General features: G+C 45.7%; 1 protein-coding gene across 1 annotated transcript; it reads right to left on the bottom strand.

The window, feature by feature from the left end:
* Positions 1-480: 480 nt before the first annotated feature.
* RASSF10 (Ras association domain family member 10) lies at positions 481-3652 on the bottom strand. Its single transcript, XM_027747511.2, has one exon. The coding sequence runs from the start codon at positions 3516-3518 to the stop codon at positions 2205-2207; it is 1314 nt and encodes a 437-aa protein (XP_027603312.1). The 5' UTR covers positions 3519-3652; the 3' UTR covers positions 481-2204.
* Between the last annotated feature and the right edge of the window lie 22785 nt (positions 3653-26437).

Raw genomic sequence — 26437 nt, 5'->3', positions numbered from 1 at the left:
GTAATGTGCTTACTTTTTATTTGCTTTGTGGCTAATGAGAGAGCATACATAACAAATCCAGGTGTGTTGCTCCCATCGGTCCCTGGGGAAGCTGTCACCAGGTAGTGGCATCACCCTCCGTTACATCCGCACTGGTTAACAATAGTGCAGGGCAACCACCAACTCCTGCACTCCCAGCTTATTCTTCAGCTCCTCTCCCATGAAAATTGAAATTCCTCACTCTGGGCACGTGCCCATGCTTCTAAATGCCACTAACTACCCCTGCAGTGACTGGATCTGAGGGCTGTGCACTGCTACTGGTACCTCAGGGGACCCCTCATGCCACCAGAAAGTGAGGGGATAATGCTGTCATGGAACAGGCTGGAGAGCTCTGACTCGGTGTATCTTTCTACTTGCTTTGCACACTAGATAACACAACAGAATCCCAGTCCTGATAGATTTTTTTTTTTTTTTTAAATCACACTCAATTGGGAACACTTGTTTAGCCTTATTAAGTGTTTTATTAGCTCTAAAAATAGGTTCTTAAATATTTTCCAAGGTTGACTAAAATGTGAAAAACAATTATATAATCAGTGTTTAAAATAAACCACAGTTTGTTATAACTGAGACCCATTCAGTGGAATAACATTTATCAAGAATCATAGCATATAGAAAACTGTACAGCCTCTGCAAATCCCCAGACGGTATTTCTCCCATTGCTTTCAAACTGAGTCGTTGCTGAGTCTAGTTTTCTGATGTCCATCAGAATTCCTACCAGCAAGAACACTGCAAAAGTGGAACACGGTCTTTGGGTGAGCAGGCTGCAAGGTTCTTAATGAAAATAAAGAACTGGTCTATTGGTGTAACCCTTTTTTATACTTTCTTATTGTTAAATGAAAACTTTTATAAATAACCTTACATAAATAATAACCTCAGAAGTTTTAAAAAGTTCACACCATCAGTCAGACCTAACTCAACATTCTCTGGTCTCTCACTGCTTAAACTGTTTCTGCAATTACTCTGGAATAAAAGAATCCTTCCTTAATGTCTCTTATTGTAAGAGCAGATCATATATTTTCGGCAAGAGTTAAGCTGCAGAGGAAGATTTGGCAGTTAAGTGAAATGCATGTTACAGCTGATGCTGCCTTTTTTTTTATTGTTATTGGAATAACTGAAAAGATTAAGCTGTAGTGCAGGTAGGGCTTGAGTCATGCTTTTATCGTTGCATCTCTTGGCCTGATATGAACTATATTATTATAAATGGTAGCTCAAGCTGATGCTGTACTTTGTTTATCTACAACCAAGCTCAGCCAAAGATCAGCTAGCCTAGTGAAAAAAATGTAGTTGAAGGCTGTGTACATACAGGCACTGCTAATTACTTTCAATGACTGTCAAATGAACATTGATACTAACAGATTTCTTAGTATGCCTTTAAACAAAGCACTGTTATCTATGCATAAGAAAAAGCACTACACAGAGCAGAGTTAATACAATATGTCAACCTATATTTTGATTTAGTTTGTTCTTTAAAAAAAAAAAAAAAAGGAAGTGATTTATCACTCCTTTCTGTTGCCAAAAGGAACTGCAGTACCTTCCAAAAGCTTGCGCCCTGGGAGATCCCAGTGTCAGTGGTACTAACACCTCTTTTCCTCCGTAGTGTTTACATGATCAGCAGCTTTAGTCTCAGTGACTTTTTGCCTGTAAAGGAGCCGGGTGTGTTTGTAAATGACAGGCAGTATAACCCACCATCTGCCTCTGCACTGCCAAGAACCTGTTCGGGAAATCCAGATTCCCGCTCTGGAGCTCACATCCCGGCCTTTTGCTCGTGAAGAGCTTACCCAGAGCAGACTGTGCTACAGTGGGGAGTTCGTGGGGAGCCCTGGGATTAAAAGGCTCGGCAAGAAAAGCTTCGGAGGGAAGCAAGCGGCAGGATTTAAGGAGAGAGCAATCCCAGACGTGAACGAAACGCAAACACGCTGCGGGTTTCTCTCTTCCTCAGATAAAAGTACCTGCGAGCCAGCCTAAACGCTGCCCGCGGACGACTAGTCAGAACAAGCCCAAACTCCAGAGCTCAAATTAAAATGTTTCCTCTGCGCGACTGCCTCCTGCGCCGGGAGTTTCCTCGCCTGCCCCACACCTGCCCGCAGCCCTACAGCGCCCTGTGCCTCGGCAGCCCCGCTCCGCTTGTGCCTCGCTGCCCGGCGGGGGCCGCGGCCGGGCGGGCGCTACACGAGGGACTCGCAGACGGGCACCGAGTCCGAGTCCTGGCTGTGCATGGAGCTCAGCCCCGTGTCCGAGTCCTCGTCGTTGTCGGCGCGGTCCTTGCGCAGCTCCACCCAGCCGCCCCCCGGGGTCGCCGCCGGCCGCCCCCCGCCCGCCGCCCCGCGGGGCTCCGCCGGCGCCTCCGCCACGTCCAGGGTGCCCAGCGTCTCCAGCAGGCGCTGCAGCTCCCGTTCCTTGTCCTCCCACGCCCGCTGCGTACAGTCCAGGTCGCTCTTGACGGCCTCCAGGTCCGTGCTCAGCTTGAGGCCGATGTAGAGGCTGGTGCTCAGCTGGGTCTTGACCCGCTCGTGTTCCAGGTGCAGCTCGCCCTCGCCGCCGCCGCTCAGCTCCGTGGTGTCGCAGTCCGTGTCGGCCAGGCCGGGTCCCGCCGCCAGCTCCAGCTCCTCCCGCCGCCGCTTCATCCAGCGCTCGTTGAGCTCCTCCTGGATCTCGGCGGCCAGGTGCTCCAGCAGCTCCTCCTGCTGCGCCCGCTGCTCCTGCAGCTGCAGCACCTCCTCGCACTTCCTGGCATAGTCCTCCTCGGGGCGGCCGGCGGGGGGCTGGCCAGGCTCCGGCTCCCCGGCGCCCACCAGGTAGGTGTCCTGCACGTAGTTGACGCCGTGCCGCTTCATGCGGTCCAGGTGGATCTTAGCCTCGTACCTGTCGATCTCCCGGTCCAGCTCGCGGAGCCGCTGGATCTGCTGCCGGATGGTGTGGTCCTGCGAGAGCACCAGGTGCACCAGCGTCTCCATCCTCTCCGCCGACGAGGCTTCCCGGGCCAGCGGCTGCTGCCGCTTCTTGTTGATCTTGGCCAGCTTGCGGAAGGCTTTCCGCACCACCCGGCGCTGCCGCTCCTGCGTGAGTGCCAGGCTGGCGCGGGCCGCCCCCAGGCCGCGGCCGGGGCGCTCCTTGCTCAGCACCACCCGCGCCTCGGCGCTGCGCGGACCCGCGTTGGGCAGCGAGGCCTCGCTGCGCACCAGCACGAAGCGCACGTTCTCCTGCTCGTCCCCCCACGCCACCCAGAGCCGCAGGATCTTCGTCTTGTTGGGCAGGATCCTCTCGAAGCCGCGCCACTTCTCCACGATGCAGTAGGAGTGCGGCGGCCCCGACAGCATCCCGCCGCCGGGCTCGGGCGGCGCCGGGCGCTGCCGCCGGTGGTGGCTGTCCTCCAGCAGCACCCGCACCACGTCCGAGCAGGTGGTCCGCCGGGAGAGCCCCGAGATCAGCTTCTCCTCCTGGCAGATCCACACCGAGATCTTCCGCTCCTCGGGCTCCATCGGGGTCGGCTGCGGGGCGGGCGGCCGGGGCCGCGGGCTCAGGGCTGGCCGGGCAGCCGCTCCATGGGCAGCGCTCACGGGAGGCGAGGCGCAGCCCGTCCGCCCGGCTTCAGCGCGGCCGGGATGCCGGCCCTCCCCTCCCCGCCCGCGGCACCCCGCCCGGCCGCTCCACCCCTTCCTGCCCGGTGCGGGGCCGCCGGGGGCGGGGGGGCCGGCCCGGTGCGCTGCGGTCCCGCCGCGGTCCCGTCCGCCGCCCGCGCTCCGCCGCGTCCCGCCGCCTCCCGGCTTTCCTCTCCCCACGTGGGCGCCCCCGCGGATCACACCCCGAGATCCGCCGGCGCGGAAACTTGGGAGCAGGTCGCCGTCGTCTCCGTGTCTTCTTTCCCCTCGCCCCGCCGCTGCCGGGAACGAGCGAGCGAGCGGCGTCGGGGGATCTTCCAAAGTGCCGAGGGACAAGAGCGAATCCTGGAGCTTCAAAGGGAGAGCCAGAACTAGTGAGGAATTTCCAGTTTTAGTAAATCATCCGCCTGTAATTAGGAAATTCATGTTTGCAAAGCACTTCGCAGATGAAATATGCAAAGGACGGGAATGTCTAAGTGTTATTAAAATACTAGCTGAGCCAGATTTTAATGGGAGCTTGCTGTGTACTTTGATGGGAACAGGATCGGTCTCCGAGAGCGGATTAAAATGAGGAGATGTAAAAAATGGTAATAAAACACAGGGTTGTGGCACTGATTTTCATGGTGCGATTGCATTGCAGGGTTCACGGACCTGGGCTTTTCTACGTGGCTAGAAGAGTATTATACTGGGTAAAGGGGGAAATCTCTCTCAGACCTGGAGGCTGATGAGTTTTAGAGCCAATAAAACTGGTGTGCCGTGCGGAGAGGGTTTTTGTGCGAATAAGTTTTGTGTTCCAGTCAGTGGAACAGAACAGCATAGTGGCATCGTAGCCTAACTACTGTAATTCTGCTGTTTGAAACAGTGACGCTGGGGCACACAAAATAGCGAGTTAACAATTATGCAGCCTAACGTCCTGTTCTTCCCTAAAGTAACAGGCTCGGTGTGGGCAGCTGCTGCGCCGGCTTCTCCCGTATTTACGTGGAAAGACTAGTCCTGGGGAAGGAAGCCTGCCTTCTGCCCGGGCTGCGTAAGGCAGCTAATTACGGTGGTGGTTTCTGACGTGCAGCCTCCCGTCCCGTGAGGAAGTGGGCAGAGGGACCACCGAACGCCAGCATTCCTGGAGCTGCAGATCACACGGGTCGTGCGCCTGCCGCTAACGTCCCTTTCCTGTGTTATTGCAGGTTAAATGATTCCAAACCGAGGTGGCCGCTGCGTGTTGCAACAAGGGCACACAAGACGGGGGTGTTGGTAACAGGCTGGGTTTTGCTCCCTGACCACAGCCGCCTTACGTTAATGTTGCGTGTTCCTGTCCAACGGTAGTCTGGCACTGCCAATTCCAGAGGCAAGGCACTTTGCTCTCCTGATGTATCAGAAGTGCTAGATTGCTGTGCTTTGTGTAGAGAAAACGTTTGCTGATGGAAGGTTATTCCCGAGGTGTGCGGGCTTTTTGTTCGGTGCGTTGATTATGCCTGAAAGCATCATTCACTCCAGGGCAGAGGAAGGTGGGCCCAGCAGTGGCAGTCCTGTGGGAGAATAAAATGACCTTAACCAAGGGGGTCTTCAGGACTCTGGGGCAAACCTGACAGCTCACACTGCTCCAGAATGATAGGGTGTTGAACAGGAACGGGATATGAAATGTAACTATACGATTTAGCTTTGCCTCTGGAAGGCTCAAGATTTTAAGAAAAACCTTCAGAAGAGTAGGAAAAGAAAAGCCTTGTTGCTCTCATCAAGCTGGCAGAAACTTGGAAATTAAGACCATTCCTCATTGTCTTTTGCAGAATCAGGTGCAGCAAAAGGGTTAATGAAGCAGTGAGAAATTGTCCGACACCTTTAATGGTGATTCCTTGCCTTTCCCATTTAGTTTTGATCTTGTTTTACATGTGTTTCCTATGAGAATGTTTGTACCTACTTTCTTCTGGCAAAGAACAGTACAGGAAGAGCAGGGTGTGATGTGAAGAAACATCTTATGCTCCCCACAGGTCAAGCTGCTCCAACTTGTCTGACTGCCTATATCTATCCAGCATCCAAGCCTGGCTTTGTGCAATGAAATTGGAAGATGATAGTTCCATCTTTCCTTGACCACATCTCTGTGTATGGAAAACTGACTCTGCCTACCCAGTGACACCCCCAAGGCAACATTGCCAGAGAGAGAATGAAGATGTTGGCAGTTTGGTCTGAGGCAGTAATTGTAAGAGCAAGATCAGAGAAGCAAACGCTTGATTTTGGTAGGTAGGATATGCGTAGTAGATCCATGGTTAAAAAGATGGCATTAGAAATTCACATTGTTGGATCTCAAAATTAACCCTCAGGAATTTTGTTTTAGTCTCTCTGCAAACTCAGGAACCTGCCAGCAAAGCTTCAAAAGTTTGAAATGCTTGAACTCCACCTGAAGCAAAGTTTGGGCCCTGCTGTGCTGAATCCCAAAAGGCAAATGAATGCAGGCAACCCTTTGCCTTTCCTCCCAGGATCTTAAAGCATCCTACAGAGGATGGTTTCATCTCATTTTAAAGATAAGAATGCTATGGTATAAAGGAATCCGGTGTCTTGCCTAAGGTTATGTAGTGAGGCAGTAGCAGTGTCACAAAACAGATCAGGTTCCTTCACTCTGGTACCATTAGTCACTGAACTCAACTGCCTAGTGCTCCACCTCCATCCTCTCCTTCTCTCCTTCTTTTAATTATTCCATGAGAAAGGGAGATGAGGAAGAATACATTAGTTCAACAACTGCAGATGGTGATAAAACAAAAGTGCAAGCTCAGCAGACAACGTGTACCTCTGGTGAAGCAATAGGAGGCAGTGCCATACGGGCTTCTTCAGGCATCTCCTCCCTGGTGAAGGCAAACCTCCTTCAGTTCACTGTCCTCAAGTGATGTGCAGAGAGGGTGTCATTAAAATATCCATTTGGAGGGAAGGACAGCTGTTCGTTCCTCTCTTCACCCCCTTCTCCACAGGGCAGTGATGTGTGAGGTCTTCTGTAATTTCTGAAACAAGCATATCACATAATTTAAAGCTTAAAATGTAGTAAATGGTCTGTTGGAATGCAGAGGCTGTTTCTATACTGCCCTATCAATACAATGCTGACAGCACGCTCTTTTTCTGAGACACAAATTTCCTGGACAGAACGCTATCCAAAAAAATACTGCATGGCCTATATTTCTTTGGTTTGTTTTATAAATTGCAAAAATTCAAAGTTGGTGATACTCCTAACAGCTGCCTAAGCCCCAAAAGGAGATTTACGAGCTTAATATTTTAGGTTGTATTGAAAAGTTCAAGCCCAGGTATAGACTAGTTTATTTTTATCCACTGCAGGAGAATTACAAGGCCAAGTGATGGGAAATCAGATATATTTTGGCATTTCACATGAAGTTCTATTTCTTCCTTCTTTTTCATTGAGGCGTGCAAATAAATTACAAGTCTTTTGTGATAAGAACAGCTTTCCTATTACAGGGTTGGATAGTGAAGTGTCTCCTTCTTTGTTTGTTTGTTTGAGCTGAACTACCAGAATGAAATTGCAGCCCTGATATTTTTAATAAGTAAAATGATGCAAGTCTTCATCTTAAATCCTTTGAATCTAAACCAAATAAATACAAATGTGTTTTCTGCTTCTGTACTTCGTATAGCAGGAATGTGGGGGAAGTCCTAGAACACTGTAGTTGAGACACAAAATTAATTTCTTTCAAAAACATTTAAATGGAAAAAGTGTACAGATTCGGATTCAGGGTATTTTTCTTTTTTTCCACAGTGAAGTTGCTTTTACTTTTTAGATCACTCTCAGGACAATTTATTTATTTTTCCCGAGGTTATAGTTCAAAAGAATACAGCCTATGTGAGATGAGTAAAGGCAGGCTGCAACTGGTAATCTATTGAGCCATCACTGTCTGGAGAGGTTACTCTTTGTTGTGATGCTGAACAGCAAGGCTGCTTTCCCAGCTCCTCTTCCTACATTCCTGTTAATCTGATTTTGTGATGTTTAGAACTTGGTCCCTTATACTTGCTGCTTTCTAACACTTTGCCTCAACAAACTTGGATGAAGCCCTGGGACATAATTTGACTGTAGTGTTACAGGCTGCTGCAATGGTTGCTCACTTTACAGACAAATGAATGGGGAAGGGGCTACTTGAGCTTACAGGTCACTCTCTCACGGGTGCTTTTTCCTTTAGTACCTAGTTTTTCCTGATAGTATAGAGCTGAATAACCAAATCATGTTGGAATAACCAAATCATCCCTAGTTTAGCATGCATTGAATAAAGCACTTGAAAAACTACCTCTCTATTAGCAGCAGTATGCAGACTTCAGTCAAAACAGTTTGTGGTCTTAGACTTTCATTTGAAAGGACGTTGTTCAGTTTGTATCTGAGCAGCTTTAGACCTGAGAGAATGCTTCTTACTTTCAGAAATTCTGTTAAAGCCACTGAAGAACTGGCACTTTTGATAAAGATGACTTGTAAGGAGCATAAGGAACTCTTGAACTGCTTCTGTAAGCAATGAGGTCTCTGAACTCTTGATCCATTTCCTTCAGTCTCTTGCATCTGATGGGTGTTATCTCACTTCTGAGTGCCATCTATGCAATTAGTATGGTTGAGATATCTGGAAATCTGGAGTAATTCCTTGCTTCACATCTTACATGATACTTATATGCTTATGTGATCCATTTGGGAAGACTGTGGTGTGGTCTGTTTGCATAATAGCTGCCAATACTGGGTTATACTGCTTTGACTACTTCATCCAATCCAGCTTCTTCTTTTTTAATGTGCACACACCCAGACTACAAAACGGGTATGTCAGGAGGAAACTGTCTTCCAGTGAAATCAGTGGGGGCTGCCTGGGTAAATCCCTTTGCAGTGCTTTCAAACTGCAGGTATGTCTATAGGCTGCCATTAAAGAAAATTATGAAGACATATATTTATATTTAAGTACAGCCTTGGAAATCTTGATGTGCCAGATGTAAATGCACAGGAAGAAGAGACTAGCTCTACTTTGAAGGCCTAACCAATGCCGTGCAGCAGATTAGGGGCACAGCAAAGATCAGTGCTAAGAATCTTTGTGCTGTTTCTAACAATTTGGTTTTGTTTGTTTGTTATGTGTCTCTGACTCCTAGGATGGAAAAGAATCCCTCTCCCTTTAAACCTCATGTTTCAGATTTTCTTTGCTTACTGAATGCTTTTAGTATAAATGAAGAAGAACAGAAGTAGTTGACCAAAGCAGAATTCAGCTTTTGTCTTTATCATGTGCATAACAGATATACAAACTTTTGATTCTATGCAAGTCAGTGGAGCTGCACTACTAAGCTTTGGGGGAAAATACAAGAAAGATCAGACTCGAATGATGACTATAACCTTCCTTCTCCAAAAAACGTTAAATGTACTCTAATAGATTAGTCTTAGCTTGAATACTTAGTCCTCGTTGATCAAAAAAGGAATGAAGAACTAAGTATAATGACATTCCTTTCCTCTAGAGAGGAGTGCTGCTTACTGGGGGCTCATATTGGGGTGTCACCGAGAGGCTACCAAGCCTCACCCAGTTCTCTATTGACTGCAGCTGCTCTGTGTCAATGACCAACTGGAGTGCATGAAACTCTGCCTGAGGATGGATGAGGAGTTGATTGAGAGCTTATGGGCCAGGATTAAAGGGAGGGCAGGGTCACGTGACACTTGGCCAGGAAGACTGAGTGGATGAGACCCTCTACGGACAAATAGGAGCAGCCTCATGTTCACAAGCCCAGGTCCTCATGGGGGACTTCAACCACCCTGATATTTATTGGAGGGGCAACAGAGCAGGGCATGGGCAATCCAGGAGGTTCCTGGAATGCCTTGACAGTGACTTCCTTCTCTAAGTGCCAGAGGAGTCAATGAGGGATGGTGCTGTGCTGGACCTTGTTCTCACCAACAAGGAGGTGCTGATGGGGAACTTGAAGCTCAAGGGAAGCCTTGGCTGCAGTGATCATTAAATGGGTATCATGTCCAGTTCTGAGCTCCTCAGTACAAGAAAGACAAGGAGCTACTGGAGAGGGTCCAGCAAAGGTCACAAAGATGACTGGGGGTCTGAAGCATCTCTCTTTTGAGGAGAGACTGTGGGAACTGGGCCTATTTAATCTGGAGAAGAAAAGACTGACAGGGCATCTCCTTAATGCATATAAATATCTCAAAGGGGTGTCAAGAGGATGGTGCCAACTCTTTTCAGTGGTGCCCAGCAACAGGACAAAGAGCAATAGCCATAAACTAAAACACAAGTTAAATTCCACCTCAATATGAGGAACAGCTTTGTGTCAAGGGTAGCAGAGCACTGGAACAGGCTGCCCAGGGAAGCTGGGGAGTCTCCCTCTCTGGAGACATTCAAAACCCACCTGGATGCATTCCTGTGTCACCTGCTCTGGGTGACTCTGTCTTGGCAGGGGATTGGGCTGCATGATCTCCAGAGATCCCTTCCAATCCTGATGATTCTGTGATCCTGGGAAATGGTGGAAGGCAGGAAGAAGGGTGTGCAGCAAATTCACAGCCCTGGACTTCAGGAGAGCAGACTTTGTCCTCTTCAGGGATCTGCTTGGTAAAGAACCATGGGAAAAAAGCCCTGGAGTGAAGAGGGGCCCAGTAAAGCTGTTTAATATTCAAGGATCACCTTCTCCAAGCTCAGAAGTGATGCATCCCAACAAGTTAAAAGGAAGGCAAAAATACCAGCACACCTGCATGGGTGAACAAGGAGACCCTGGACAAACTCAAATACCAGAGACATTGTCCAAACATCCAGGGATCAGGTTAGGAAAGCTAAAGCCCTGATGGAATAAAATATGGCCAGGGATGTCAAGAACAACAAGAAACATTTCTATAGGTATATTGGTGATAAAAGGAAGGCTAGGTAAAATGTGGGTCCTCTCCATAAGGAAAAAGGACACCTGGTTACCCTGGATATGGAGAGGACTGAGGTATTCAATGACTTTTTAGCCTCAATCTTCACCAGCAAGAGCTCCAGCCACATCCCCTGAGATTTAGAAGGCAGAGGCAGGGACGGAGAGAATGTAGAACCCCCCACTGTAGCAGACCGGGTTCAAGACCATCTAAAGAACCTGAAGGTGCACAAGTCCACGGGACCTGATGAGACACATCTGCAGATGTGGGATGAGGGAACTGGCAGATGAAGTTGCTAATCCGCCATCCATCGTATTTGAGAATTTGTGGTTAGTCAGGTGAAGTTCCCACTGACTGAAAAACGGGAAATATAACCCCCATATTTTGCTGCAAATCATGCCTGACAAATTTGGTGGCCTTCTGCAGCGGGCTTACAGCAGTCACGGACAAGGGAAGAGTGACTGACATAATCTACCTGAGCTTGTGCAAAGCATTTGACACTGTCCCACACAACATCATTGTCTCTAAACTGGAGAGGCATGGGTTTGATGGGTGGATCACTTTGTGGATAATGTCTTGGCTGGATGATTGCACTCGAAGGGTTGTGGTGAATGGCTCAGTGTTCAACTGGAGACAGTGTGAATGGCTCAATGTCCAAGTGAGGAGTGAGGTTCCTCAGGGGTCTGTATTAAACAAAGATGTTGGTGGACAGGAAGCTCAACATGACCAGGAAAGGTGAATGGACAGCCCAGAAAAACAGCCATAGCCTGGGCTGTATCTAAAGCAGCCTGGCCAACAGGTCAAGGGAGGTGATTCTGTCCCTCTACTCTGCTCTTGTGAGACCCACCTGTAGTCCTGTGCACAGTTCTGGGGCAGGACATGGACCTGTTAGAGCAAGTCCAGAGGAGGGTGGTGAAGATGGGCAGAGGGCTGGAGCACCTCCTCTATGAAGACAGGCTGAGAGAGCTGGGGTTGTTCAGGCTGAAAAAGGTTCTGGGGAGACCTTATAGCACCTTCGAGTACCTAGAGGGGCTACAAGAGATCTGGGGAGGGACTTTTTTACAAGGTCATGCAGTGATAGGACAAAGGGTAATGACTTTAAACTGAAAGAGATAGATTTAGATATTAGAGATTCTTCACTATGAGAGTGGTGAGGCTGTGGAACAGGTTGCCCAGAGAAGCTGTGGGTGCCCCATCACTGGAAGTGTTCAAGGCCAGGTTAGATGAGGCTTTGGGCAACCTGGTCTAGTGGAAGGTGTCTCTGCCCAAGGCAGAGGGGTTGGAATTACACACTCTTTAAGGTCCTTTCCAACCCGAAACATTCTACGATTCTATAATCTTCTGTGCAGATAGGATAATTTTAATTATTTAGCACTTCTTTACTTTCGCATTTATCAGTTCTCTTATCCCTTGAGAACATGTTTGAGGGTCTCATGGGGATTGTTTCTTCAGTTTTGACAATTAAGCTCAAACCAGATGTACTAGGTCATTCATTATCATATTGAGATTTATCATGAAGGCTTTTAACTACTCCAGATATTCTTGCTGATTCCTCCCCTTCCCAGCCCAACTTGTGAATATCCTTTAGAATATTTATTTGCTTATTTAGGAGTAAGTAAGCGCTGTCACCGCAGTAACACAGAGGATACAGAGTTACCCATGTAAGTAGTCAGATGACCTCTTTTTCAGGTCACTTTTACAGGGAAGGGCTTGTAGCTTTCTGGCCTTAATGGAGGTGATGGCTAGTGAAAAGTTCTCCTGTTATTTTTTCTGTACAGGCCGGGTAGAGAAACTTCTCTCTGTCTGCTGAGACCAATGACAAAACTCTTGACAGGCTTCGCTGGGAGCTGATCAGCTGAGTGCTGATAGTTGGAAACATGAGTTGGGCACAAAGCAAACATCTGTTTTCATGCTGGCAATGTGAGTAATATGGTTCCCCAACATAACTGCTGTGAGGAAAGAGATCAACCTTAGCATTAGGTTTTGGCAAACACGTCTGACTCGCATGTGCTCACAGGCAGGCTGTGTGTGTGCGCTGCATTTCCGTAAGGCAACTCTTGCAGGTACAAAGAATTTAATTATATATTGTTTGAGCCGGAGAACAGTTCGTGATGTGCGTTCCTGTCTGTGGCTATGAAGTGTGTGCTCTCATTCTACCACTCTACAGACACGTTCACTTGGGAATTCATAAGAATCAAAAGTTTTGTGTGCAAACATAGGCACCGTCTGTGTATTGCGTACAGATCTCTTTTGTGTTTAGATTAGTCACGTCCTTTTCTCCAGTGAAATACATCGCAGGGAACGTTCTAAAAGTGTCAGAAACCACCCTAAAATCAGGATGCTAAACTAGAGATGTTAAAATCAGGGTGTATGATTGCAGTACGACGTTTTGGCAGATTAAAATGGTGACAAATGAATTCTCAGTGTTTGATTGAACAGAACTTTCATTACCCGGTACTACCGTGAAGCTGTTTGATTTTGAAGTCTGCCCTATAAATGTCCTGACCAGGTGACCTGTTTTGCCTATTTTTTTTGTAGGATCAATAGTTGATTTCAAGTTTTTATAGCACAGACTTTTATTGGGGTAAGGTTTAAATATGTAGCTATGAATTCATAAGAGGTGTGATTTACTTTTCAACTATAATGAAATCCCTACTGAATTAAGACCGTGAGGTTATTATATTCTCCAGCCCCATTCTGTCTGGTTGTGATCTTCTAACTCTTTGCAGAAAACATTCCCAAAGCTTTTTTTTCTGAACTTTTGTTTTATTTCCTCGAGAAATTTGTATCTTTGTCCCATTTCTAAACATTTTTCTTTTGTATTCTTGGTAGATCATCATAATAGTGGCCTAACTTGAATCAAGCCTTTGTGAGGAGTTTAAATGAGTAAATAAAATATATAGATGAATAAATAGGGATGCTTTAAAAATGATTTCAACAAAAGATAATGAAAAGGACTTAAAGAGAATGTGAACTGGATATAGACAGTGTATCTTCACGTAACCCCTGACCACATGCTGACAGTAACACTGGCAACAGGGTTGGGTCCAGAGACCAGAAGTCTCTTTAGAAAACAAGAAGCTTTCAATGATGCTGTTCTTTCCCTTCAGCTAACAAGTCCTGGATGGCAGAAAATCAAATGATGTGCAACTTAAGCTGTTGGAAAAATGTGAGTGGTAATATAGAGTGTGAGAAAGGAACCTAAGTTAAAGTAATGTGGGAAAAGCCCTGGAGTTGGGTGTATGCAGCGGGGAAATAGGGTGTGTTATTCTCTGAAGCATCGGTTTCTTGGGAGCTCCGGGAAGACGGTGAGATCCAAGGAAATGGTGGGTTTCCATCAGGATGGCCCAGCACAGGTCTGAACAATAACATTGTAGGAGACACCTGAATAGTTTAGCACTTGCTACATTGCTATTTTAAAAAAAAATATTTTGCTTTCTCATTTTCCTCAGCTTAATAAGAGAGAGTGAACCCTAGCAAAGGCATAAGTATGAGATTGCAATGAAAACAGAGAAGAGACAACAGCAAGTGCAGTGCAAGGAAAATAAGAAAAGGAAAATTCAGGGGATGTCAAGAAAATCAGTTTGATCTGACAGTTTCTAGAGCTTTGTTTTAAAGAAAGTGACAGCAACATTGATACAAACAAGAATTGACAGAGCACTGTAAAACACAGTGAATGATCCTGGCAGAATTGGGAACTGTATAGCCAGAGCCTCTGTAGTGGCAACCAAGTTATTGCAACACCTAAATCCTCATAGAACCATGCAGGTATTACATGCAGCAAGTGAAAAGACTGATTATTAATGTACCTGCTGTGCTTTGTGCACAAGAGATTTTTCAGGTTAGCTTAAAAATTGACAGCTGAATTAAAAGTAAGATTGTGTCTGCCTCATTTACTTGTCACTGGGGAAAGAATGATACTCCATCCATCACCAGCTCCTTGTGCTGCAGTGGCCACTGCATTGTAATTCCCTTGTTATTGTAAAGAGCCTCCAGTCTTACCCTTTGCTTTATAAACAATTCCCAGGGAGTCCCATGGGGCTTCTGAGGTGGGTGTAGATCCTGCTGGCAGCTGATTGCTCTGGATGCCTTGCATGCATTTCTGCTGAGTGCTTATAAAGTCAGTTGTCAAAAGCTGACCCTTCAGTGGGAAAAAATAGCACCAGAAGGCCACATTTACAGTGTTTCCTGTTGACTGGCCATTAATGACTGAAGAGTCATAATTTTTTAATGATTTAATATTTGCCATCTGCAAAGGCTGCTGTTGTAATGGCACATACATATTTTACATCTAGTGTGGACTTGAGACTTATGTGTCACTAATTAGTACATAAAATAATAAATAAAGTTAATTTGGGTGTGTTTTATATGCAGAAAACAAATGAGTCTGTTACTTCTACTAGGAATATTCACATAAATCAGATTTTTAGCAGCTTAATTAACTTCTTAAAGTTATGATGACTTGCATCAGCCTAAGCTTTGGTCCAGACACCTTTTTGAAGCTGTGTTACCTACAGTTTCTTGTTGTAATTCATGGCAACCTTTGAATCCTAGGTACTTTGTTTTAGCAAGGAAAAATAACTTGATTTCATTTATCATGAGAAAATGCACTTTTAACTCCAAAACTTGTTCAGCTAGTTGTTTTTAAGCAGAAGGCACTGGATAAACTGATACTAATTGAACTAAAAAATCTTAATTACAAAATCTAAATCCCCCACTGTTGTGACAAGTCCTCTATTCTTTTCAGTCTTTTATTCCTCTATTTAATTTCTATCCTGCTTGTACCAGCATCAGTGATTGGTTTTGGCAGTATTTCTAAACCTTTGAGCGTGAAAAGTTAAATGTCTTTTCTCCATCCTGGAGTTTTAGCACTCTTGACAGCTTGAGGTCTCTTTTTCCTAAGGAACTTGTCAGAATTCAGTGTACTACTCAGAGACAGAGCCTCAGACTTGTCAAGTTGCTTACTGCTTAGAGCTCTGTGCTTTGGCTGTCCAGTCTCCCAACATGCTGCTTGGCCAGTGCTGTGCATGATCCAGCTCTACTGAAGCACTCCTACTGTGGACTATGAAAGGTGTTATATAAAAATAACAAAGCAAACCAACTAATTAAAGAAAAAAAAAAAAGGAAAATGAATCCATCACTGTAGGGCTTGGGTTTTTTGAAAAAAAAAAATGGATAAAAAAATGGAAGCCTTGCATATTTGGCAGAAACCCTAACATTAATAGCATAGAAGCAGTGTCAGGAGTGAAAAATAGACCTTACTGAAAACCCCGTGAGAATTTCATTCTGAGTGAGTGAAGGCTTGATCTTGGGCTGCTGCCACAGGCTTCAAGGAAAGCTGGAGATGCTCACAGCTATATGGCACAATCCTTCGGTCTTCATAGCCCAGGAGAAGTTTAAGTCTCATCTTTCCCTTATTAGAATACCAGCTTACTCATACTGCAACCCAAGTCAGTGATGCTTTTGGCTGGAAGTTGAAAGGAAGCTGAAATCCTATATCAGTGTGTTTGACAGTGAGGGTCTTAAAATACAGCAGACTAAATCCTGAGAGGTGGAGCCTACCTGCAGCTGGTTGGTGTGATACAAATATCTGGATACCTACAAAGCTCCCACCATCTTTAATTAGAGTGGATTTGTATGAAAACTTTTAATCAGAAGATTGAATCGAAACCTGAGTGCAGAGTTTGCTCATATATAGTCTTTCTGTTATAGTTTTCTTTATGCATAGGGCTTATTGTGGTTTCCAAATGGCAGGCTGGAGGCCTTCAGGTAAATAGAGCTCTGGAAAGGTCACAGCCAGGGCCAGGTCCTGTCAGACTGGTCACTGTACAGCAGGTGGTTAGAGATGTATGTCCTTTGGGAGTGGGACTAGCTAAAGGCATGTTAGGGAAGAGAGCACCTCTGTTTTACAGGGGGAGAATGAGGATGCAGAAATAGAGCAGGTATGTTCGAAAGTGTATTGTCTCTGCATTTCCAAGTCTCACTTTTGCCTTTGAAAACCACCTATTCAGTGGCAGACTCGCCCCACTTGGGGGGTGTTGAGGGGGTATCCGCAGCCCAGGGCACAGAGAACAGCTTTGTGCCCTGACACCAGAGGTGCCATCTTCTTCCCCACTGCTGCCCTCACTGCACCACAGCCAGCTTGGACAAGCTGGTGCTGGCCAGCTAACAACAAGGAAGTGACTCCCACTGCTATTCCTTTGGGGCCTATTGCCCTTTAGTGGCCTCTTTCCACGGTGCTGCAGAATCTTCCATAGCTGGTGTCCAGCACAGAGCCAGGTGTGGCTGAATGTGTTTGAAACCTGACTCTGTTTGATGGGTGGAGGGTGGTGTGTGCAGGATGAAGGATGACTATGGCTGTGTAATGGAATTGATTTGAATTCTCTCTAACAGTATTTGGCTCCTGCCTCCCTTTTCCTTTTCAATCAGTACAGTAGAAAATTCGTTTGAAGGGAGATAATTTTACAAAGTGCTGAGTTCAGTGTTCCAGAGCCTCTGGCATTCAGCAGGAGACTTGCATGCTTTTAATCTATCTCCTGTGTTCCTATATTAAAGGAAATGTTTTCAAAGTGATTTGAGCAAGTTACTTGTGTGAAACCTGTTAACAAATAATAGGATATACTCATGTAACAGTTATTTCACTTCCAAAGTTTGCCCTTGGGAGCAGAAGGGATTTTTCATTGCTAGAAATAGTTCTTTTTCTTCCAAAAAAAAAATAAGAAAGAAAAGAAAGGCTCTTGTGTGCAATTTTTCATTGCTGTCTCTTCTGCTGGCTTTAATCATGGAAACCTCCCACCAAGGTCAAGGGGAGTTCTGTCTGATTTACAGACTACAGGAACTGGAAAGTTGATGCAGATTTAGTCACCGTTTCCATAGGACCAAAGGAGACAGTGGAGGCAAAAAGCAAATCTCAGACCCAGGGACCATCTCAGTCATTTCCTCTTCACCAATGTTTCACTTTGAGAGAGAAGATCCCCACTGATTTGAAGGGAGAATTCTTTAAGAGATCCTGCCCACATGATTGCAGCATTTTCCTGTCAAAAGTGGATCTTGTAATCCACAAGTGTGGATAGGCTGGTGAATGCTCTCATTTCCCAGGGGGTTGGAGAATGCTGAAGTGATTAAGTCCCACAGACAGTTTGACTGGTTGTAGCTATGGTGAAAAGTGTATCACAAGAACACATGTATGATGTTGCTTCTTACAATTTCAGATTGGAAAAAAAAAAAAAAGGGATTTCTGCAACATTTTATATAAACTGAAAATAGACCAAATGGCAGCTATGACAAACTGTGAGACACCTGTGCAACAGGGTCTGTCCATGTGGCAAAGCCAAGGTTACCTCTTCCACAGAAAAGTTAGCCACCTCCTGTTACTGAAGAGCAGATGACATGAACTGACTTGCTCCCATGGGAAGCAGCTGCTCCCACCTTCCATAGCCTGCAGTGTCCAAGACAACACTAGGACCTGCATTTCCAGGTGGGAATGCTAGGCATGAGTAGGCCCAGGATATTTGGGAGAGGAGATAGCAAAATGGGCTGGGAGTACTGTGGGCGGTATGAATTTTGGGAGGAAAGGATTCCTGACTTGGAATATTAGGTGAAATGAGAAGCACAAGGACCCTGGTATGTAGCATGAGGTAAGAAGTAAGAAAACGTGGGAAGGTAGCACACAGGGAGTCATGAGTGGTGGAGAGTAGAGCATATATGATGGGACAGTCATGGAGCAGCAGCCTTATTTGTATCCTTGAAGAGATTGCTCATCAGCAGACTGCTACAATAAAATATATCATTATTTGGTTTATCTGTCATTAGTTCCCATCAGGAGTAACTGAGCAGTCTCAAGAGTCAGTGTCTTGAGCTGACATTTGTTGTAAACCAAATAACTGCAGCCTGGTAAATGTAACAGTGGTTTTCTGTGCTCATTCAGCATGTTCTTTGGACAATCAGTGCCTGGGACACTGTTATGTAGTTGTAGCTTCAAGCTAAAACTTTTCTGATATTCAGTACTTAACTGGATCTCGTTTGTTCTGCATAATGTAAGTCTGCAGAGCTATGGCCAATCTTCAAGCCCTGTGATTGTGAGTCCTCTTTAATTTCCTTAAACTGGTGGAAACCTCTCTAGAGATAAAGTAACAGAGAGCAACAGTTATCAAGTGAGGCACAGAGCATGTTTGCTATTCTGCTTTTTCCCTCCCTTCTCAGACACTCCCTCTGCTGCCCTTACCTCTCTGCTCTTAGCAGTGTGCTCCCCTCTGGGCTTTGTCTACCAGCACAGCAAGAAGGCTGAGGTCAGATTTGGCTGTGTGAAGAGCAATGTGACAGGGCCTAGAAGAGCTGTGTGTGTGAAAGACATGGCCATTCAGGAAATGAACAGTTTGCTGTCTGCTCAGCACGATGTGATGCTGTTTCTGTGATTTTGGTATAGTCGTAAGACAAAAGTGAAAGGTCCACGAAGAGAAAAAATGGGGGAGAAAGGGATATTGCTAGTGATATTACTCTGTGGGCACAGTCTTGCTGAGGGGGGTGCGTGCACTGTCGTTTAACTACTTTTGCATGGGTTATTTGACTTTTCCGATTACTTTTGCCAAATGCATCTGTACCAATAAAACATGGCAATGTAACTTAACAGTGCTTCCTCCTGGAAAGAGAATCCCACTGCTGATTTTCTTATTTCGCATTCCATCAGTACCTCTTCTGCCACCGTTTTGTGTAGAAGTAATTTTTCTGCAGGTCTGTTCCATCATTAGAGCTCCTTCTAATTTGAATAACTGCTCATACTGGTTGGGCTAAGATTTAGGCCCACAGTAATAGAATCTCCTTCCTAACACATACTGGGGAAGAGGTTTTCCTCCTTCTTCCCTTCCACTCTGTTTGACCTGGCACCTTCATCCCAGCTTACTCTGCCTCTCCATTGTTTGGCTTCTTCTGCAATTTGTTGATGCCCTGTTGTCTTACTGATGCTTTTTCACATTGGCTTACTATAGGTTAAAAATAGACAGCAATCTGTTCCATTCCAGGTATCAGAATAAGTTCATACAGTGTCAGAGAGAAAAGTGTCACTCCATGACTTCTGATATTGACCCCTGACCAAGCCTACTCCAAAGCCCAGGGAGTCTGGTGGTGGTTGGGTCCAATCCATAATCCTCCTGTCACTACGGAATTAACACATCAGTTCTCAGGCTTGTGTTGCAAAGTATATGAGAGGGTTTTAATTGTATATTATAAACCATACTGGAATGACTCCAAATGTACCTTAGTCCCACTAATTTTCTAGTTTTCTCCCAGCCAGACCTAGGGTAAGCCCCTACCTAGCCCCACAGCAGTGTGGGTGGCATTGGCATGTCTCCCTCCCAGGACAGTGGGCAGCAGTTCTGGTTGCTGCTGTTCTCCAGCCACTGCTAACGCCACCAGCCAGCAGGCACTCCTGACTTTCTGCTCAGAGGGAATTTTGCTAATTTGGTGAAATATGTTCCTTGCAGATATGTGTGTGTGGGAACCACCTTCCTGGGAGGTGTGGGAGCTTTAACTCATCACTGTCCTTTGGTACTTCTGATGCCTTGAGCATCACCTGCTGTAGATGGCTGGATGCAGCACTGCATCTCTAATTTCAGATTCCTGCCGGAGTTCTGTGTCTCCCGCCTGCAGCCCTTTGCCAGGTTCCCGAATGGTCTCTGACTGTGTCCATATGTGACTCCTTATGGTCACCACCATGTTCCTCAGGGGTTGGCAGGGTTAGATTAGACATCGAGGGAAAATTCTTTGCTGTGAGGCACTGGACCAGGTTGCCCACAGAGCCGTGGCCGCCCCAACCCTGGAAGTGTTCAAAGAACAGGTTGGACGGGGCTTGGAGCAACCTGGTCCAGCGGGAGGTGTCCCAGCCCGCGGCAGAGGGGCTGCGTGGGGGTGATGTCCCTTCCAACCCAAGCCATTCTGTGACTCTGGTGCTCCGCGCCCTCTCAGGCGCCGGCACTGCTGTGGCTCAGCTGCTGTGTGCCGGCGCGACAGTCGCGACAGGGCGTGTGTCGCGACAGGGCGTGTGTCGCGATGTCGCCTCACGGAGCGGGCCAGGCCAGGCCGGGCCGGGCCGGGCCGGGCGGTCTCTGGCGCCCCCTGCCGGCGGGCAGAGGCCGCCGCGTCCTCCGCGTCCACTCGGGGGGACAAAACCCGGCCAGTTTCCCTAAAATCGGAGCGCTCCGTCGCACAGTGCCCGGCAGGAAACCCTCCCGCTTGCCCACACCCTGCCCGGGGACTGTGCTGTCCCTCGGTGTGCGCTGGGCCCGCCCTGCCCGGCCAGAGCAGGTGTCAGTCTGTGCCAGCCTGAGCCTTTCCAGCAGTCACAGGCTGGACAAAGACAACAGGAGAAATAGCTCCCTGATGTGACATTTCCCCCCTCGATCAGGTTTTTCTAACAGATTCCCTCAGGATGCTGGGTCCCTGACTTCGTTTTCAGGGCTGAGAAAGGCAGAGAATCAGCTGACAGACAGCCAAGGGGAGAGAAGACTTGTCAGGAACAGCTCCTGCTTGTGCTGGGAGGTCACAGAACAATTCCAGACCTTCTGGAAGAGTTCCACAGAAGAGTTCCAAAGACAATCTTATTACAGGACCCCAACAGGGATCATGTTGGCTTGAGAGGCTCTCTGTTAGAGTTTTCCTTTGTAACCCAGACTGGAGAAAGCTATGGTAGTCAAATGCTATGTTTTGTCTTCAGTGTATCTTCACACTACTGAAAAGAAAGTTTTAACACAACCATATCATCATCTGGCAGCAGAAGACTGTAAGCTAGAACAAGTGTTAACTGAAAGGGCATAGTCTGCGCATTTTGATCTGAATTCATACCTCTTTACCAGAGAAGTTTATTTTGAGATCTTGTAAAGAGGGATAACTGGCTATGGGGCTTCATGTGACAAGAAAAGGTCAAGACACTTGTTACAACATGGGAGCCCAGCTCTGCCAGATCCCAGCACCAGGGTCCACCCATACCCAGCAGGTTCCCACAGCTCCATCACACACATACACACAATGGCAGTGGAGAGATTTGCATAAATGTTGCTGGTAATGAAGTGAAATTAAATGCAATGTAAAAAACAGGAAAAGTAATTAAGTGTGGTAAATATGATTGCAAGAAAGAATTTATTCATGAAAGTAGAGAAGTGAGGCAAATTCATTTCTCATTTACAGTAATTTTCTTTGTGCCTTGCTATGAGGATGATCAATTCAGTTGCAGACTGCTTTGATGGTAAGCTCATTCTCACTTAGCAATGTGTCACCTGTAAATCAAAGTAGGCTCTTGGAATTTGTGAATTACATATTTAAAATTAAGGATTTGGTCAAATATTTTGACAACAAGCCAATTTTTATTGTTTTCTGTTCAGCATCAGTGGGTGTTTTCTATGTGTTGAAAGTGAACTCTATGCGTCTTAGAGCTCATGATGGTTAAGGGAAGTGATTTTACTCTCCTAATCAGATCTCTTACTTCTGAAGGTGGTATAATCCCTTCTCTGTGCTAGCCATCAAAACCATTTGTGCTAGGAGCTGGATGATAAGAGTAATCTTACAGTCAACACTCACATTTTGTATAGGAGGAGTGCCTAAATAGGTATTTAAGTGCGATGGGCAGACGGTTCAGAAAGTGTTTTTCCACAGTGATATTTGTACTCGCTGGTTTTTGCACAAGCAGCCTCCAGTTGCTGGGTTTTCCCCCCTCCATCTGCAGTCACATCTCAAGTCTTGTGTTCAGTTTTGGGCCCCTCACTACAAGAAAGACATTGAGGTGCTGGAGTGTGTCCAGAGAAGGGCACCAGAGCTCGTAAAGGGTCTGGAGCACAAGTCCTATAAGGAGCAGCTGAGGGAACTGGAGGTGTTTAACCTGGAGAAAAGGAGGGTCAGAGGGGACCTTATCACTCTCTACAGCTACCTGAAAGGAGGTTATAGCAAGATAGGTGTTAGGCCTCTCTTCACAAATAACAAGAGATAGCACAAGGGGAAATGGTATCAGGTCGTGTCAGGGGAGGCTTAGATTGGATATTAGGAAAATCTCTTCACTAAAAGCGCTGTCGAGCATTGGAACAGGTTGCCCGGGGAAGTGGTAGAGTCACTGCCCCTGGAGGTATTCATAAGATGTGTAGATGTGGTGCTTTGGGACATGGTTTGCTGGTGGAGTCAGCTATGCTGGGTCAACAGTTGGATTCAATGAGGTCTTTTCCAACCTAAACAACTCTATGATTAAGGCCAGAGATGAACTCTAGCTGCAGTAGTAATCAGCAACTCTAACACCAGAGTGTCAAGGAGCACCATTATCCATACTTCTTAGCCTGTCTTACATCTAGCACAGGGACAATAATTTTTATGTAGCTCCAAGTTCTCTGTCTCTAGGGAGTCCTATATAAGATTCAAAATGTTTAAGATTTCTCCCTCATACAGTCTAACTGTGTAAAAGCTGGGTACAGCAAAGTGATGATAGGATGCTTCTCTTTAATGGAGAAGAATTAGAAAAATCTTTCTTTTTTTTACAGAACATGTGAGGTTTCCTACTATTCCTTACTCCTTCTTCAAATCAAACACGACTTTCTAAATACCCCTACTTAGGGTCTCAACTCAGAAAATGACAAGTGTTGGTATCTGCAAAATGTATCAAGTGACTTACTGCCTGCAGTCAAAGACTTATACTCTATTATCTCTCCCAAATACTGGAATTTTTCTGTCACATTCATTATCTGTGGTGTAGATTATTTCCTTCAGGCACACAGACTTTCACCCGCCTCCAAATCCATCTTATTTTGTGGTAGTATATAAGACTTGACAGTGGACTCATCATCACGTGGAGAACCACAGAACTGAGCAAATTTTGTGGTAACCGTTGAGATGTAGTGCTCCACATGGCCAGGGAGTGCCCCTTCCTTTAACTGTCCCTTTCCCTGCCTTGTACTTCTAATAATTTTTTTTTTAGATTTTCTAAATGAGACAGGCACTAGCAGTCCCTGAGGTGCTCCATTAGACTCTCACCCCCTCTAACACTTTGCTGCTGATCATTATCCTTTGTTTATAGACCTTCTGCCAATTTTCCATCCTGTGACTGCTTATGTCTGAGGCAATTTGAACCAAGTACAAGAGAGACCTGCTGCAGCAAATGCCTTAATAAAATCCCCACAGCAAAACCCTGTCATACTCTTTGCACTCTCAAATTTTGCAGTCCAGTAGAACTGAAGATTGTGCAGCAGTCTTTCTTCACAATTGCACATTGTTCATTGCTCAAAGCAGTCTCTGGTACAGGATTTGTGAATTTTGGCCCTAGGTATTGTTAATGCTTTACAGGTGTCCAAGTAATTGAGGGGGCTGGTGCTGTACTTGCTTTGTTCCTCTGTGGCAGGTACTGCAGTGAAGGTAATTTCTTTAGTGATATTCCAGTGAGATTCACAGTGATGTACTCCAGGGCTGGTGGTGTTTTTGGGAACTGACAATAATGGGAGGTCAGAATTTAATCCCCTAGTCCACGAGTGTTTATTTCCTGTGTATTTTACAGTATGTTTGACCCAAAATAGCTTTGTACTTGAGGTAGAACTCCCACGCTCAAGTCTACAGCCTTATCAACAGTTCTTATTCACTGGTTTGTTGGTTACTCTCTTGGCTGGTTTTTCATGACTCTTTCAGAAACGGTCAGGTATAGGCAAAACAAGCTTAATAGTCAGACACAAAGACAACAAAAATCCCCCTACTTGGAGAGGTTCAATTATTTAATAGTATTTAGGCTCATGCACTGCTTTTCATCCCAAAGCACTTTATAAACACTAATTCCTATTACCGGTAAGCAATCTATTTTTTTTCTATTCCAAATCCCTTCTTCTCTCCACCTTCCAAGACGCAGGGATCAGTCTCTAGATGCTTCACTAGAATAGGAGCCTCAGTGACTAAGCAATCAAAATGTTTGCATGACAGACCAGTCTGCTCTGCCAAAAAAGCCGCCCACCCTTTTCTTGGTATTCAAGGTACAAAGGTTACAAGACTGAGTATAAGTTACACCAGCTTGGTGTCACCAGAGAAAAGTCTAATAAGCACAGCCCTTGAGGGCTGGTTCTCTCTCTTTAATGGCAAAGAAGCAAGAGATTTCAGACTGAGTTTTGGAAGTTACATTTTCAATTAAAAATGTGCATATTTTAAAATGTTAAAAAATATATCAGTCAAGTATATGGAAGCACCTTGTAAAAATCTGGTTGTCTTCTGTTAGACTGATTCATTTGGTTGATTATGGTGCTTGTTTTGGGAAGACTTTGTTAACTTGAGTGTATTCCACCCCCTGACCAAACACACCTGTGTGAAATACTCAGGTGAATCACCTCTTCAGTTCCCTGTGTTAGGAGTACAAAGGCAGAGCTTTGCCTTTGGAAGCAGCCACATCTTTGATTTCAGTTCAGGTAACAGTTATTGGCATTATGAGCAGCAAGAGAAGGAGAAGAAGAAGAAGGAGGAGAAGAAGAAGAATTATTGATTGAGAGTGCAGCCTCCAGGTACTGGCTGGGCATGTTTGATCTCAATGTAGTGCTTGTTTAAAGGCTCCCATGAAATACAGACATCCCACTAGGTGGGAATACCAGCATATAGAACACAGCAGGGTTCTGAACAGTGCTATGTGTGTTTGAGTGTGTGTGTTTGTTAGGTACCACGTGTTTGTTCACACTGAGTAAATTATACTATAGAAAGTAGAAGTAGATTAGGCATTATTTTACAAAAAAAAACCAAAACAGCCCTAATGCTGTGAAATGTTAACTTCAGAACCAAATTCTGCCTTTGTGCAGGCAATCATAATTCCATGGAAGTGAATGGCTCAAGTTGTATCTTAAGGCAGATCCAGTTTCATCGTGGCTGAATTGGTGCTGCCACATGTCAATGTAGAAATCCTTTTTCTGTTTTGTTTGTTGGATTTGGGTTTTTTGTAAGTAGAAATCTGGCATTGCTAAACTAAACTTGTGTAAAAATAACATCTCCTTTCTTAAAAAAAAAGTTAATGTTGTCATGAAAGACCTAATTATCCTAAAGGAAAAATATTTCCTACATGTTTGTTCTGACATTGTACCTTACCAGAGCTGGAGCTGGGGATTTCCTGCTCTCTCTGTCAGAGGACATCAACAGCAGTATGTCATAGCCAGGGATGTCTCTGAGGCAGCTGCTCTTGTGCATTGTGAGCAGGCACCTGGATAGTGCAGATTAGGGAAGAGAGTGGTACCACCATCACTAGGAGATGCAATGGAAATGTTTCCTAACTGGAATATTTTAGAATTTGTTTTTTTTCTCTACAAGCTCATACAAGCTAACTTTTTTTCAGTGTCAACATTTACCTTAAAATACAGCATTCTCAATAAGCTCTGCCTAAAAACCCTGTAAAAATCCGAAATTCAAGCCCAGTAATGCAGTGACATTTCTGCATGACACTTCCTGTATATGAGGAAGCATTTGATGTCTAAAATGTGAGCAGCTGGCTGCTGTGTTATGGTTATCACCTGTACTGTGCGAGGCCGGAGGTAACTCGGTGTCAAGACTGAAATAAATAAGACATTCTCCCCTGTCACCTGCCATGCAGTGCCAGTATGTTAAGTGACTGTTTGACAGCAGGGTGATTTTGTGTCACATACACCTTCAGGACAGCAGTGAGTGGCAATTAGCTGGTCCTCACCTAAGTCTTGTTGCAAAGCCCAGCAGTGGCTGGAGTGTGGCTTTTCCCACCAGAGAGGAGTCAGACACAGCAGTGTCAGTTCTGTGCCAGCCATGTCCTCCTGAGGGGCAGCACTCAGTGTCCCCGTGTCAGCCAGAGGAGGGATGACAGCCCGCTAGAAGAGAAGGAGGAATTTCAGTTGTTCCTTCAGCAGTTTGCCATGTGTAGGTGTGAAAAGCCGTGAGAGAAGTGAGCCTTTTATCCCTTTATTCAGAACAGGTAGCAAAAGATGCTGAAGAGGCTGTCCAAGGT

This window comes from Pipra filicauda, unplaced genomic scaffold (genome assembly GCF_003945595.2).
Source record: "Pipra filicauda isolate LSUMZ 115617 unplaced genomic scaffold, ASM394559v2 scaffold345_size814242_pilon, whole genome shotgun sequence".
In the NCBI taxonomy this organism is placed as follows: Eukaryota; Metazoa; Chordata; class Aves; order Passeriformes; family Pipridae; genus Pipra; species Pipra filicauda.
This window is presented reverse-complemented; position numbering and strand designations above follow the sequence as displayed.

What these genes read in the sequence shown, in the direction of transcription:
- RASSF10 (XM_027747511.2), bottom strand. Translation starts at nt 3,518, where the DNA reads ATGGAGCCCGAGGAGCGGAAGATCTCGGTGTGGATCTGCCAGGAGGAG.